We start from the raw sequence: 15865 nt of genomic DNA, 5'->3' as shown, positions 1-15865 counted from the left end.
TTTCCAATTAGAAAATACAATCCATTCCAAAAAGAAAGTACTTGAGCCAATACAGACTGAGAGATTGATGGCAATGTGGTTTAACAAATTAAGAACAAACCAAAAATGTAGGAGCCATTAAGTTTGCTTCATACTGCAAATGTGCTGACCCCAGAAAAGTCACTTATCTTCCCATGGGTTTTATTCTAGCTATCTATAATGAGATGATAATACCCATCTCTGTAGACTGACAGGCTAGTCAAACAGACATGGCTACCAACAGGTGACCTACCAAAAAAAAAATAAAATAAAAATAATTTAGTCTGTTTTCATATATCATTGTATCCTATTGTGATGATTTGCACAAGCAGAAAATTATTATTTGTGTTCTTTGAAATTTCTTCTCAACATATGAACTTAAAATTTAGTAATACATAAATTAATAAATGAATGAATTAAATTAAGCTAAATTTAAATTAAAATTAGTGAAAATATTACATTTCCAAGGTATTATCTTCCATATTTTTAAATTTCTCTAAATTTATCTAAATACACCAAATAGTTATGTGGTTTTCTACAAACATATTTGCTGAGAGGCAAAATCATCAAAATTTTCTTTAATTTAAATATTTTAAAGTTTCATAATCTACTCTAAAGAAACTTTGTCAGTTGCATTTCATGTGTCCTCAAGGAAGGTAGAACAGTTAAGCTGTTTTTCAAGGGCTTGGTATAATAACTTTGGACAAAACTTACCACACACACCTAGATCTCGGTTAAAATGCTTTCTAGATTATTTCTTAGAGTTTAGACTATGTCTTTACACAGTGACTTCTAAAAAAACCTTCAAGTGATCAAAAAATCTCATCATGATTCCATGGCCTCACTCAGAGCTTTGTGAAGGACTTCTACACTGTCTACAAAGACCATGTGGAAATGTGGATAGAAATAATTTGTTTCTCCTTTTGAGATTACCTATTTCTTAGGGGAAAATTAAAAAGGATTCTGAAATAACCCAAAAAATATTGGGATGGGTTTCACACTTTCTGTTTTCAATGTATGCAATGTCCGGATTATAATTTTTTTAAAATCCAGGCAAAAGGGGAAAAAGATGCTTAACAACAGCGCTGTCTTTGGGATGACATCACAGAGCCTAAATACAGAAATGTTATATTAAGTGAAAGCAGGAACTTCATATGTTTCTGGTGAAGCATTCTCTGAAATCACATTTCCCTCCTTGCCAACCACAAAAAAAGCCTTTGGAAGTCAGTTTGATAAATTAGGTACCCAGTGATGGGGAGTGTGACTAACCCTTTTCTGTTCACTAAAGAAAATAAACCTAGAGAATTTGGAATAGATCTGTAAATACATATTCCTTTTATGAAGTAAAAATTTCTGTCACATATGTTGGCCTACGTGGTTAATAATGGGGAGACAGACAAGCGAATGTGAAAATACCAAAGCTTTAAAGGAAAGCATTAGTCTCCATGGTGAGAAACACTGTTTTCCAGCTACCTTTCACTAGTCAGGAATGGGAAAAAGGTTCTGCAAGAACTGCTGGCTCTGCTTTACTTGGAATGGAATCACTCTGTATATTAAAATGTCAATTTTCTCTTTTCTGGAACTCTTCTTGGGCATAAGAAGCCCTGGGGTATGAGAAACACAGAAATTTCAAAATCTACCATCAGTTATGCAGAGTATTTGAACCTATATAGGGATAAGTCACAATTTTCACCTTGCTTTACTCTTTCATATTTTTTGAAGTACAATGAAAACATTAGCAAGTCTCCAGGAGATTGTGTACTTTGTTTACACACAGTCATAGGCACCCATACACAGAAAATAAATGGTAGCCCTCTCAAACTAAATCTCCTGATCACTCTTCTTTAAGAAGATATATAGAGAAAAAAATAATTCAGTGTGGTTCCTAGTTTAGTAATTGAGGATCTTTGTCACTAAAATTTTTCATGTTTCTGTTGCAACAGCAAAACAACATATCTGAAGATTTAAACAATCGGCTGTCAGTACAAGTTGATTTGATGCTTTTCTAAATCAAATTGACCTTTGTAAAGGCAAAAGAAAAAGAGCAATGCTTGACATTTTGCTGAAAATAAAGAAAATATAATTTAGCAATTTTCTTCCAACTGTGGTTAGCTCCAGTTTCATAGTTGCTCAACTCCCTCCAGACCCAGAAGATTTGCAGTCCTCATATGCATCAGAAAATCTCCTGAGAGAGCTGCTCCTAAGCAGTTATATTCAGATCTCACATCTAACTGTTGACATCTTCCCTTTTGGAGAATAAAATCCATCACCAAAATTCGATACGAAAAGGAAACACTGGCAACATTATATTCACATACTTTCAAACAAACCAACTTATAAATTATTTATAACAGTTAACAGTGCAGTTAACACATTCCTTAAATTCATGGACTTTTTGTTAACAGATGGGAACACTGAAAATCTTTTAAGAACTTAGTGGTCTGAGGTCACACCACAGTCAGTATTTCTGAGCAGGTTAGACGTTTAAGTGTTTGTTGTCCCACAGCTGTCAGTGCTATTAGATGCAGGCAAAGTGAAAATATCTATGAAAGATGCTCAATGCTTTGTCTGTGCCCTCACTTCACACTGCCTTCTGAACAGAACCAAGATGCTGGAACTCAAAAAGTTGTTCTTAATTAAATTAAATTGTGACAACATACTGAAGTGATTAAAAAACTAGGTTATACTATTTTTCATGCAAGATGACACCAGTGTGATTATATAGCTGCTGGATCAAGGCAAATACGGACACAGGCAATAGATGACAGGTAACATGTGACATACTTTCAGGCTTCTGAAATAAGATTTTCAAATCCCTGCCCACCACTTAAGCTTTTTTCTTCCTACTGCTACAATAAATGGAATTCATTTCTTGGACTAATGAGCTTAGAAATGTCCATAGGATCCCAAATAATGCAACACCAATACCCTTAACAATAGGATTTAAATTGCTCTTGTTTACAGAGTGAGCATTGTATTTGCTTCTTTCAGACCTACATTATGCTGCTGATTTGCATTTGTCCTGAGGTAAGTAATACACTCATCCCAGTTTCTTTTACTGATATGTATATACATACATATAGCTGATCAATTTACAGCAGAAATTCTTTCACTACTCACATCTTAGTGCATAATTCTGCAATTGGTGTGGTTGGATGTCATATAATTCCTATTAAGTCATTCTTCAGACTAAAACTCATCCATTTCATTATATAGAATACATCAGTCCTCTGAATAAACAACAACACCTAAATCTCTGTAATAAAACAGCTATACTAGCATTTCCTCTGCCATGCTAACAAGGAAAATTCAAGTAAAGGTTAGTATCAAGATCTACTATTACTATTTTTTATCTTTCTCATTTTATTTTCACCATATTTTTTCCTTAACTCTTACTCCCTCAGTTTTGCTGAGAAGCTGTATTTAAATACCTGCCTATGAGTTAAACAAATCTGCTGCTTTTATTTTGTCCAGGTTAGCAGGTAACAGCTTGGATTAGTATGATAATGTCAATACATCCAAACCAGGTATTATTTACGTGTATCTGATCTTTACCTGTAAAACTGCTATCAAATGAACAAGCTTCTAGTTGCCAAAATCAAAACACAGTTAGAATATATGATGTAACTGAACCACTACTGTAGCAGAAAGAAGTTTTGCTGATGTATAGAATAATTCTCCCAGCATTATTTAATGGATTCTTTCTTTATTCTATTCTAAACCACTCTTGAGTTAAAGACAACCTATTTTTATATCACGCCACTGTTTCAAAGAGTCACTGTTTCTTTTGGCCAGGTACCTTCTTTTCTGTCCACACCAACAACCAGGACATGAGAACACAGTCTTCATCTGCACCAGTGGAATTTTAGGCTGGATATTAGAAAGAGTTCTCCAAAGAAAGAGTGATGTGGCATTGGAATGGGCTCCCCATGATGGTGGAGTCACGATTCCTGGAGGTGTTTAAGAAAAGACTGGGCATGGCACTCAGTGCCATGGTCTAATTGACAAAGTGGTGTTGGGTCATAGGCTGGACTCAATGAGCTTAAAGGGCTTTTCCAACCTAGTTGATTCTGTGATTCATTAGAGGAAAGCACTTCTAAAAAGAATCCATTGAAGAGTTTCTTTTAGGCTAATTTTGCCCTAGTTTGGAAAACTTCTGATTCCTTACTTCATCAGCCAACAAAATCATTATCAACTGTACTTAAAGAACTGCTCTGTTCTCACTGTAAAATAAGTATTTGCAGTTTATGTGCACTTAGATTAATACCAGTGCTTTTTTTAAACTGCTATTAGAAAAAGCTGCCAAAGACTGGTCTCATGGATGGTTTCAAGATGATTTTGACTACGTCAGTGTAGGAAAACTTGTTAAATGATCTCTATTTTTTTTAAGTTTGGAACTCCTTCTGAACTCACACTGATGGCTGTATGCAATAACTACATACATGACGGAAGTTCTTTCATGGTTTATTTTATAATGACTATGTGATTGATTTGATATTATTTTTGACTTGACATTATTTTTCCCAATCTGTATATATTTTTAATACCCTTTCCTGTGCTCTTTTACCAATTCAAAAGTCATCTACAAATCATGGCTGGGTGGTGGTCCTTTAAATCACATTCCTTCCACCCTCATCAGATGGATGACATTATAAAAAATTAAACCATTTCCAAAGGTGACACCTGTTTAAAATGTATTCTAACTCAAGGATACAATAAAATATGTAGAGAGGTCTTTATGTTGCATACACTTCAGGGGGGAAAAACATTTATCAAGTCAATCTTTACTGAATTCCAGCTATTTCAGTGTTACTTCATGAAACACTTAATGAAATCTTAGCTTATCATGGATTCTGTTAAAATTGCGTGTCATGAATATGTTGAGTAATAATGAAATTATGAAAGATAGAATCAGTAGAGCATTCACTCTATCTGTAGTAGTTGCTTGAAGGCCACTGAAGCTGTATATAAAATAAGGAAAATATTTAAATTTTTTTTACATAAATTTTGTGAACTTCCAATTTTACAAACTCCCAGATAAGGGCTTATTTCAGTCCTTACAGATAAAATAAGGCTTCATCTGTATTTATGATAAAGGAGAAAATATCCTTTTCGTACTGGTGAAGTATCAGGCTTATACAGTATAGATGGTTCTTGTGCAGGAAATGTGTGGGTGGAAGAAAAGGGAATGGTTCTTTTCCTAGAGGGTATTGAAACTTCACATGCATTTATTTCGTAGAAAAGTTCAGATCAGCCTCCGTAAGGCAACAATGTTCAGCAGAAAGATACGTATGCACAGAGACCACTCTGCAGTGCTGAAACATATGAAACTGTATCCACTGCTTCAAAGTCATTCCTAAGGATGAAGTTGCATTTAAACTTTCTTACCTCTATAATGCCCAGATTTTGGGGGTTTATCATTAGTTCTGTAATATTCGTTGTTTTCCTGAAAAATGGGCTCAGTCCATGTAACTGGTGTTCATCTATCACCGTGTATCAGTTGTGAATAAGGAAACACTGGCTGGATGGGATGTCTGAAGGTCATTCAGTAGATTCAGAGTCCACTAATCAGGTCAGTATAACCTTGTCTAGATGAATTATAAAACCCTACAACAGTGAAGATTCCAAACCTCCTTGGGAAACAGTTCCAGTTCCCTACTTCCTTCTCATGAGTTATTTTTCTGATATCCACTCTGAACCTCCCACACCAAAGTTTCGTGGTAATGTGCCCTTGCTGCTGTTACCTGGGGGTACGAAGACAGTAGAGTGGAAGAGTATGAAAATGTAATTTTTCAACCACCTTACAAATATGTGCATGCTGGTATTACATTTTCCATTGATTGGTATCTTCCTCAGCTGACTAAATAAACCTAGCTCATTTTAGGCACTATTCAAAGGACACGTGCTCCATCCAGGCCTCAGTCGAGCGTGGTAGCCTTCACTCGGGCACCTACATTTTCTCCAGGTCTCATGGAGACTCCGAAACTGGATGTATGGCTCCACTCTGAGTGCGCAGGCATGATAACTCAATCTGATGGAGGAATTTCTTCTTGTGAAGTCTGGTATATTCTTTCCCAAATTCCCTGGAGGAATTTAATTTTCCCTAGTACTGTCAGTCCCCAATTTTCTGGAGTTATGCTTTGCCTTCCTAAAATCTGAGAGCAATGTTATCTTTTCCTTGCTATCATGCTTATCTCCTCAGCCACCTCAGCATTTTTGGCTCAAACCCTTTCAACCCCATCAATTAATGGTCTTAAAATAACAGTAAAGAATTCAGTACTTTGAATTTAAAGGCAAAAAAAAAATTTGATTCTATGTTATGATTATACCAAGATACTTCTTGTACCTGCACTGTTGACAAAAAAAAAAAAAAAAAAAGAAGGAAAAAAGCTATTTATGGTGACACAAAGAGATTGGCAACAATGCAAAAAAAGTGATTTGTTACAGATACCAAACTATTTGATTATTTTTTTATTCTTCACAGTAAGAAAAGTTGACTCATATTGATGGAAAATTAGAAGAACATGCCTGATCTCAAGTCCTTTTCAGTGGATAAATTTCCACTTATTGCAGTGGATTGAAGTTATAGTTGCATTTCTACTTGTTATGTGCTACATAATTCTGGCCATTACTAACACCTTCTGAGGAGAATGGCTAAAAAAGCTTTTTAACCTTCTCTTGCAAAAAATTGCTGTTAAGACACTCTTCCTGAAATATATTGTTAATGTAAAATTCTTCAGAAACATATGCAGGAACTTCACAGATGCTGGAAGATTTAAAATGTTATTTAATTAGTGTATTTGTTTTTTAGAAAATGTATTATAGTCACATTTTTCTATTTTAAGTGTGTCACTGAAAAGTCTACATGTTTTTTCAGTGATTAGTTGAAAATCCAGTAAATCAAAGCCCACTTGAGTACATTCTTTCACTTTGTATTATTTAAAGATATTATAAACACAGCTCTGAACACAAGCTACTCTTCTGACATCAATTTCTCATGTATATTTAAAAGATATTAAATTATACCATAACTATGTTTCCTATGTTTCCTTGACACTGCACTCTTTTTTCTTTGTTTTGTCTTCAGCTATAGACTGATTTTGTGTCCATTTGTGTCCATTATGTATGGACTTGAATAGCTAAATGGAATCTTTCACCATAATTTATAAGTAATTACAGATATAATGTGTTAAAGTATGTTTCAGGTGGTAACTAGGAACAGAGAGGGCTCTTCTTTAAGACAGAAGTTGTAAACATTGAAAAAGGGATATAAAATTGTCGCATTCTCTTAATTCACAGTGTAATCAAGTCTTGTGGACAGCTTTGTATGTTTGCACAGCTACTATATTGCACACCAATGCTACTGTCCAATCAAGATTACAACCCAGAAGTTTAGCTGATGTCAAAAAGTGTTAAGTCTCAAAAGTGACATGATTTCTTTACTTGCTTTATTGCAGTTATTTTTACTTAAAAAAAATCCACATGATGAACAGCTTCCAAGGTTAAGTGAACATCTCTAAGTTCAAAAGACAAATGCCATTGTCTTTCTTCCCAGGTAAGAATCTAAGCCACTAGAAACAGCTTTGTTGAACAGATGTCAAAATGCAGATGAGAATTGCTTTGGATGTGTAATTTGTTTTGTGTCTGGGGTAGTATTTGAATTGTTTGGCTTGTGTTTAACTGTGTTTGGTTAGTGCACTCAACTGACCAGAAAATTTGGTTGGACTGTATCTACTTGCACAAGCATATGTCCTTTTCTGGATATCCTTGATAAAATTGTAGTTCATCTTATCTTGGCATTACTATGAGATCTTCATTGCTTTTTGTTGGGCTTACTTGCAGTTGAGAATCACTTTTTGCAGATCTGTAGGCAGCCCTTTACAGCCTGCCACATTTACCCGTATCTCATGTCTAGAGAAGATGTCATAAGACAAAGGAAGTGAGCCTATTTATAGTGGTGGCCCTCTCTGTGTCCCCTGGCTACATCCCAGAGTTGAATAGTATGTTCTAGGAAAAAATACATATTTCATTTGAGACTGGTACTGGCATGAGCTTATAAACTGTGTACTTTCGTTTATACTCTTTCCTGCATTATATAATGCAGCAACTTACAGAACAGTGTATCTTTACTCACTTTATACTATCATAATATGTGGTATTTTTAAAACTTTATTTCTCGTTCCAAAATTGTGTCATCTTGATTTCTCTTAGTATATTTTCTACTGTTTCATTATAATATTTGGGGTTTTTTTCCAAAATACCTACTAGTTTTCTTTGATATGTTATCTCCTTTTCTACTCAAGCTAGCCTTTCCTTTCATTCTAGCTTGTCCCAGCTATTTAAATTATCTTAATAATTTGTTTAATTAATGAAGTTTAATCTCATCTTCTCGAGTCAATGTCAGGTTTGGATGTGCACCTGTTCACTTGTTTTCTGTATGCCCATATTTCTTGTTAAAGGCTTTTCAGATATTTGTACCTGAACTTCTGAATCTTCTTTTATTGCAATCTAATAAAATTTACTTTTAGAACTTTTTGCAAAATTTGTCTCTAAACTGAGACATTGTGTTAGGCAAGTCAGCCTATTCACCCAGTTTGGAAAACCACCAGTCAACTCTTCCATATTTTTCCTGTGGTTTCTTGGGAAGAAGTACTTTGCATGCAACACTGATGCTTATTACACGGGCTTGAGTTGTCCAGTATGCTCAAACACAGAACAGGAAGACATTTAACCCTTATCTGCATCATCCAAAACAAATACAAAATGGTTTTTCGAACACTGTTGTTGATAATGGGTTAATTAGCAGTTGCCATTTATTTTTTTCTCCTGATATTCCTGAAAAATTGAGGTTTCATACCATTGATGGGTAGTATCACAGTACTTCATAATATTAACATTTCAATTCCAAATTACTTACTGAAAAATTTAATCAAATTATTGCTGTGACAGGAGAGTTGTGGGGCTTATTGCAAGGAAACCATGACTGGGGCAGCTGTGACATACCTAAAACCTTGTAGTTTACAGTGTAGATACACCCTAAGTTATAGAGGATGGAGATGTGTACTGCAGTTTGCTGGAAATATAGCCAAAGAATTATCTAGATTATACTAAGAAAGTCAGCTGCAGAGAATAGCCTAGGAACAGGCCTGAAGCCTCATTCTGAACCCTTTGCAAACAATGGGAAGAGGTCCACCCACTGCCCTGAACTTTGGATCCGTCGAATGCAAATATGCCTCTGTTGACATCGGCTACACAAGTCAGAAACACACCCCTAACTGCATGAAAAACATGCATTTGTGATTGTTTAGATGGGTATAGTACATGCAAAAGATCTTGTGAATTGCCAAATATTTGAGAGAAGTACTCAAGATAGCAGCTTATTCTTTCATTCCTGAACCCAGAAAAACATGCATCTTGTGAATAAATCCACAATGACAATCATAAGTTAAGAAACGAGGTAAACATTTTTGCTGTTTCGCAAGGGAAAAGATGAGGAGCCAAGACTTATCACGCAAGAGCAATGGAGTATGTTTCTGCATCACAGATGTTCTCTGGGGAGGACAATTAGTCGCATACTGCTAAGGAATTCAAAATACCAGATATCCCAAACACACTTCTTCCTCTTTCATGGTTTTATAAATGTACTTTTTATTTTGTATATCAGCTACTGCCCTCCCATTTGCATGTTTACTAGTGAAGTTACAGAGAAAGGGTTGCTTTCCCCTCCATGCACTAGAATAGCTCTTACTATAAACTTGTCTCTGATGGGAACTGTTTCCTGCAGGAAGTGCTTGGAAACAATTTGTACTGAGTGGATGACTTTTCAAGCAAGTGCATTTCCTGGGAAATGCGTGTCATAAGGGTAAACAAACACAATGGATAATATTCAGTGTCCTTTCAATTTCCTGTATTGAATCCATTTGGATATCAAACATGTTTTAATGGCTCACGTTCTGCTTCTTTACACAGCCCATAGCGCCGGAGCAGCAGGGTACCAGGCTTCTGCTTCTTGTAAACTATTTCATCTCCTCTTTTCTGTTGTAAAAAAACTTCTTAGTGAACAATTAACTGCTTTCTGGTTGAAAAAGGGCTTGTTGTATAACAGAAGTGCTCACCAAAAAATGGTAAACCCACCTTTTATTGCAGAAAAATGACCTTGTTTTAACAATCATCAATTCTGAGAGCTGACAAAGACAGAACGCATAACGAAGACAGCTAGTTTCTACTGTTATCATTATGAAAAAGTGTTATCCACTACCAAGTCCCATTTCCTTTCCCAGTCACAAACAGATGGGCTGAGATTAAATCTTCAAAGGACACTGGACATGAGATGGATAAACGTGGAGATGGATAGCCTGTGGGTCAGAATGACTATGAGCAGGAAGGCCCAAGACCAGCCCCTCATCATGGAAACATGGTCTAAAAATCCTTTCTGAAGCTGCAACTGCCTGTAGCAAAACCTTCATTTTCTCCAGTATTTGTAATATATAATTATGCTCTACACAAAGACTTTGCATACTGATATTTTCTCTAAATTAGTTAGTTGTATCTGATTATTTGATAAAAATCTTAGATTAAAGAAATTTACAGACTTTTCACCTTGTTCCTCTCCCTGGTTTTCATTTCATGCTACATGTCTGCCCACCTGAATCATACATCAGTTTTTCCATTTATTGACTAGATAAGTCCTAAATTTAAAAGATAACAGTCAGTATGGGATGGTTATTTAAAATGTAGGAGCATTCCAGGAAATATTTTTAAAACTTGTTTCATTATGAAGATTTACAAAGCACCAAAGACAATCATCTACTAAAACAAAAAAAAAAATTAGAACTGTAGTACTGTGAAAGAGCCACTCTATTTTTTTAACTTCTCCTTTTAAGTATATGGTAGCTTTAAACTTAAAAAAAACAGGTTATAAATAGTAATAAAATGTAGTGGATGCTGTCCTACTATGTTTTGCATGACAAAAATCCAAGGATAAAAATCCACCTTTAAAGCAAGGAGTATAAGTTATTAAATTCCTCAAAGCTGAAAATAGTTTTTGTTTACTACTGTTTGAGTTGGAGGTCCAGACATGCAAGTTTTAATTTAAAATAATAATCAGGAAGAAACTATTAATTTGAAATGTTTTCAGCTCCTTTGAAGAAAATATTAATTTCATATTTCAGGTTTTACCAATTCTCTAGGGCTAGAAATACTAAAAGTAACAGCTTTTTCTTCCTGATGTGGAAGATCAACACTGATGTAATGTGAATAGAGATGCTGGATTAACTTCTGGAGGCCTGTTGACACATACAGTTTTTTCTAAGATATTAGTAACTATCATTAAGGAAAGAAGCCAAAAAAATACCACATCTATTGGTGAAGCAGAGCCAATATATGTCAATATATATATAGTAATTAAATGACAATATATACATAAAAATCAAATACATTACGAGGAGAATAAAGTACATTTTTTCCTCAATTAAAAAAAAAATATTTCTGAGAAGTAGTTTTGAAAGTATTTTAATACTGCCTAAGGAAATGCCCACATTTTGAATTTAAAATAATTACATTTTGTGAAAATATGCCTTATTTAATTGATTAATTTTTATTTGATGGAGTATAAAGATTTTTAATATTGGGAAATAAAAGGTGTCACAGAGATTTCTGTTCTAAAAAGTAAGAAGGGCATACTGGAGTCCAGAAGAACTTGTCCTCCAAAGATTTTGAAATATAATTTTAAATGTCCTGCTAATTTCACTGTTTTCAGACATCAGAGGTATTTTCCCATCTGTGATATAATAACCTTTATTCTATAAATAATTCTGCAATATGCAGTATAAATGAAGTGCAATGCTCTAAAGAACCCAGTGGGAACACTTACATGGGTGAAATTTTGGAAAGAGCTATTTACATTTTTTATTAGTAATGACAAACATTTAGTCTTTGTTTCCTTTTTCAATAAAAGTTATTTGCTTTACCAATATATATGCTACATGAGAAAAGCTAAGCCTCAAGGCTCACCGCTTACAATGGAAAAAATTCAGTCACAGAATTTAAATTTTTTGTGTGGTTATTATTATCACTATTATTATTCTTGTTATTATTATTATTAACATCTACAGAAAATTCACATACTTGGTGATTTTTGCAAGGGCTGCAGATACTTCAGTTTTGCTGGTATAATTATCTCAGTAACACTACATACAGAACCAAGTAATTTTCTTTTAGAGTGCATTAGCTATGAAATGAAATCTACTGCAATTATAGTGCTATTGTTTAAAAACAATGCATCCCTTGTTTTAACATGCATTCCATATATCAGTTTGAGAAATAAACAGAATACACATTTCCATACTGTGACAGTGAGTTACTGAATGCTCAGCTGGTGAAGCCAAAATGACAAATGTGAGTGGAGAAGACACCCCCTTCATGTGCCCCTTCAATGTGAGTCAGCGAGAAGACCAAAGGACCAGATGCTGGCTCTTACCTGCAGGCTGTTGAAGATGATGAAGAAGACTAACATCCAGAGGTGCCGGTAAGCCATGTGCAGTCCTCCCCACAGCCAGGTGATGGAAATCAGGGCAAACAGGTACAAGACCAAGGGGATCTCTGCAAACCACAAACACAGCATTTCAGCTGCTGTGCCCTTGGAAAAAACACTTATTAAAGCGTTACTGACACATTACATGGCTTTGCTGCCTGTGCCAAACCTTGGAGCTTTTTCTCCAGTGGTGGGCAGTCCCTCTCCTGCTCCAGTTGGGTGGGGGTCCCAGGGCTTTTATGACCCTGCCCTGGGATCAGAAGACCAGCAGACAGACACTGTCAGGAGTCTGGGAGGTACGAGGGGAAGAAGCACAGCCCAGCTCAGCAAAACAGGTGGTGGAAGAGCACACATGAAGTCAAAAACTATGCTCAACTTTGGAGAATGGAAGCACTCTTGGCAAGCTCTAGATATTTGAGAGAAAATGGATTTCTAAGAATTGAGAGGAAAGAGAAGAGAAAAGTATTATGGTGTGTTGGTTTTCCATAGCTTGATTTTTCGGTGAAGAAGGAAGAAACCAGCCACGGAAGTGATTTTTTCCCGTGGGAAGCTGCTGGAAGCTTCCTCCATGCCTGACAAAGCCAATTGCGGGCTGGCTCTGAAAAACACGCTGCCAAGCCAATTAAAGAAGTTGCTGATGCCTCTGTGATGACATTATTTAAGAAGGAAAAAACCACATGTAAGTCCCCTTTTTTCCCCTCCATCTCAGGGCTGGCGAGGAGGCCACCGAGGCCCTTCCTGGTGCGGCCGGGCCCCTGCGGCCGGGCCCGTCTCAGCGCGGCCCGCACGGGCGGCGCTTGCCTGGCCGCCTTTGCCTGGCCATGCTGAGGGCACAGGGGCAGCAGTGGCGGCTCCTCTGTCCCGGTGCCCGGCACCAAGAGAGCCGCTGGATGCAGCCGGAGCTGCGGGGACCAGGCGGGTGGCAGCCAGGGGCACGACGAGCCATTCCCCGACGCGGAGCCCGGCCGGGATCAACCTTGCAGCGCTGTTAAACCCTCTGAGAACCTCTCGTGGACAGAACTCGAGAACGGACAAACCTGCGGACACCAATTCTCTCCCGAGTCAGAGAGAAGGAAAAGGCGAGGACACGTGAGGAGAACAAGGTGACACCAAGGCCACTGAAAGGAGGGAGGGGCAGGAGGTGCTCCGGGAGCTGAAATTCTTCTACAAGCCGTGATGAGGACTATAATAGAACAAACTGGTTCACTGTAATTCATGACGTGCATGGGGGTAGGCAGAGGTCCACTCGCAGCCCATGAGAAAAGGTGTTCAGCCGGAGTGCGTGGACGCTGGAAAGCTGCAATCTAGTGGGAATCTCGAGGAGAGAGAGAGAAGATAGAGAACCCTTGCTTCCAACCCAGAACAAGTCATCCTTAAAAACGACACGCCATGAACTAAACTGACCCACGCCATGTAGCTCGAGAAGGCTGCTTTGCCCGTGGGAGGACTCACGTTACAGCAGGTTGGGCGGGACTGCTACTCCTGGAAATTGGAACCACCCTGGAGAAGTTCACTAAGAACTGTCTCCCATGGGAAGAACCCTGTGTCATAACAGAAGAGACTCTCTCCCTAAAGGAAGAAAGATTTTTACAAGTCACAAACTGACGAGAAACCCCATATTTTGTCTCCCTGCACTGTTGTGGGAAGGAAAGAAGGGCTGGGGAGGATGGGGAGGAGGGGTGCAAAAGTGTTCAAAAGGTTTATTTTAGTTCTCATTACCCTTTTTTAATTCTGTTAATATTGTTTTTCTCCATAGTTTTTAAGTTTTGAACATATTTTGCCCTTACAGTGTTTTCTCCTAATCCTTATCTCACCCCATGAACCTTTTAGTTTTTTTTTTTTTCTTTTCCCCCTCCCTCTGCTCAGCTGCAACAGAAGAGAATGAGTGAATGATTTTTCATGACTGCCTGGCTTCTAGCCAGTGCCAGACCATGACGCATGGATACATAAACAGTCCCAGCTCTGACTACTTACAGGGTTGTATGAAATTATAAGAATAGCTTATTCTTTGATTTGTTGTTATTTTCCCCTTCAAGTCAAACATAAGACATCTGACCCCATAAATCTTAGAGTGACAGCCTCCTCTCAGCCTAGGAGAACCCCAAGATAGACTTTGAACCAGTAAATTTCATTCACCTTCAAAAATACATGCAGAATCTGTCTTTAAGGATGCACCCATACATCTCCATTTAATAATGTAAATTTTATAATGTGAATTTATTTTCCCCAGTGTATTTGCAACACAAAATATTTAGGGAATGCTGGCAGGAAGATGTCTGCCTGGACAAAGTTTGCAATAAGGACATAACAAAATAATAACAAAAGTTAGTTTTTACCCCCACATTTCTCCTACCGACAGGAGCCAGCCTCTGTGTTACCATGTTTGCGGCAGAATTCAAAGTCCATGTTTGCCAGGTTTGCACACCTCAGGGACAGAGGTGCTTAGCCAGGCATTGCCCCTCTCCACATCAGTTTGCATCAGCAAAGTGTGGGGATGTGTTTTTGACAGGTGTTGTTCCAGAAACAGCAGTCTGGGAGCCCTTTAGCCATTTTGTTTAATACTGTAAAATTAGTAAGGGCCCTCTGAATGCACAGAATACCCCACGTCACACAGACTTTTTACAAGAAAAAGCATAAAGATGCCTGCTTTTTTCCACATACAGTTTATGGTTCTGTTTTTTCCTTCATTGGTAACAATTGCCTCGTCATCAGTATTGCAAAAAGCTAATAGAGAGTTGAAACTTTGGCAGCATTTAAAGCCTTGGATATTTGAGTTTTTTATACCCATTTGTTGAATTTTGATCCAACAAAAGCTCAATAATTGGAGTAAACATATCAGAAAATAAGCAATATTTTTTTTTTTTTAAGTTTGTAAAATCAGAATTGCACAAAGGAAAAGAATGCCAATAAATTTGCTTGATATGGACCAAAACAGTCTAATTATTTGTAGTTTTCTTCATATGAAAATAAAGCCAACAGCCCCCTCCCAAAGAAACCCCAAAGGGTTATTCTGGGCAGATGACCCTTCACTGACATGACTTTTACTCTACAAGTGGAAGCAGCTGCCTCTAGAGTATTTGGATAAACCTTAGCAGACAAGACTGATGTGGAGAAGTCAGCTCAACAGTACTGTGATGTAACTGACAAGCAGTTCTGTTGGGTATTATATAATTAATATATAATACTTTAAATATTATATATTACTATTAAACAATCCAGCCATACTGGTTCACATTTTTTGTACACTTATCACACCATTTTTTAATACAAGGAGTGATGGAAGACTTTATTCAAGCAACAGATAGTCCACACCCT

General features: G+C 37.0%; 1 protein-coding gene across 1 annotated transcript in view; it reads right to left on the bottom strand.

Moving 5' to 3' along the window:
• ADGRV1 (adhesion G protein-coupled receptor V1) overlaps nt 1–15865 on the bottom strand; it is a 255005-nt gene that overhangs the window by 26301 nt on the left and 212839 nt on the right. The window contains exon 87 of the mRNA XM_058825861.1: nt 12497–12618. Within this exon, the coding sequence (XP_058681844.1) occupies nt 12497–12618 (122 nt within the window). The remainder of the gene's footprint in view (nt 1–12496; nt 12619–15865) is intronic.

Source organism: Poecile atricapillus, chromosome Z, assembly GCF_030490865.1.
Source record: "Poecile atricapillus isolate bPoeAtr1 chromosome Z, bPoeAtr1.hap1, whole genome shotgun sequence".
Lineage (NCBI taxonomy): Eukaryota > Metazoa > Chordata > Aves > Passeriformes > Paridae > Poecile > Poecile atricapillus.
The sequence above is the reverse complement of the archived record's forward strand: the minus strand, read 5'-3'. Positions and strand labels throughout refer to the sequence as shown.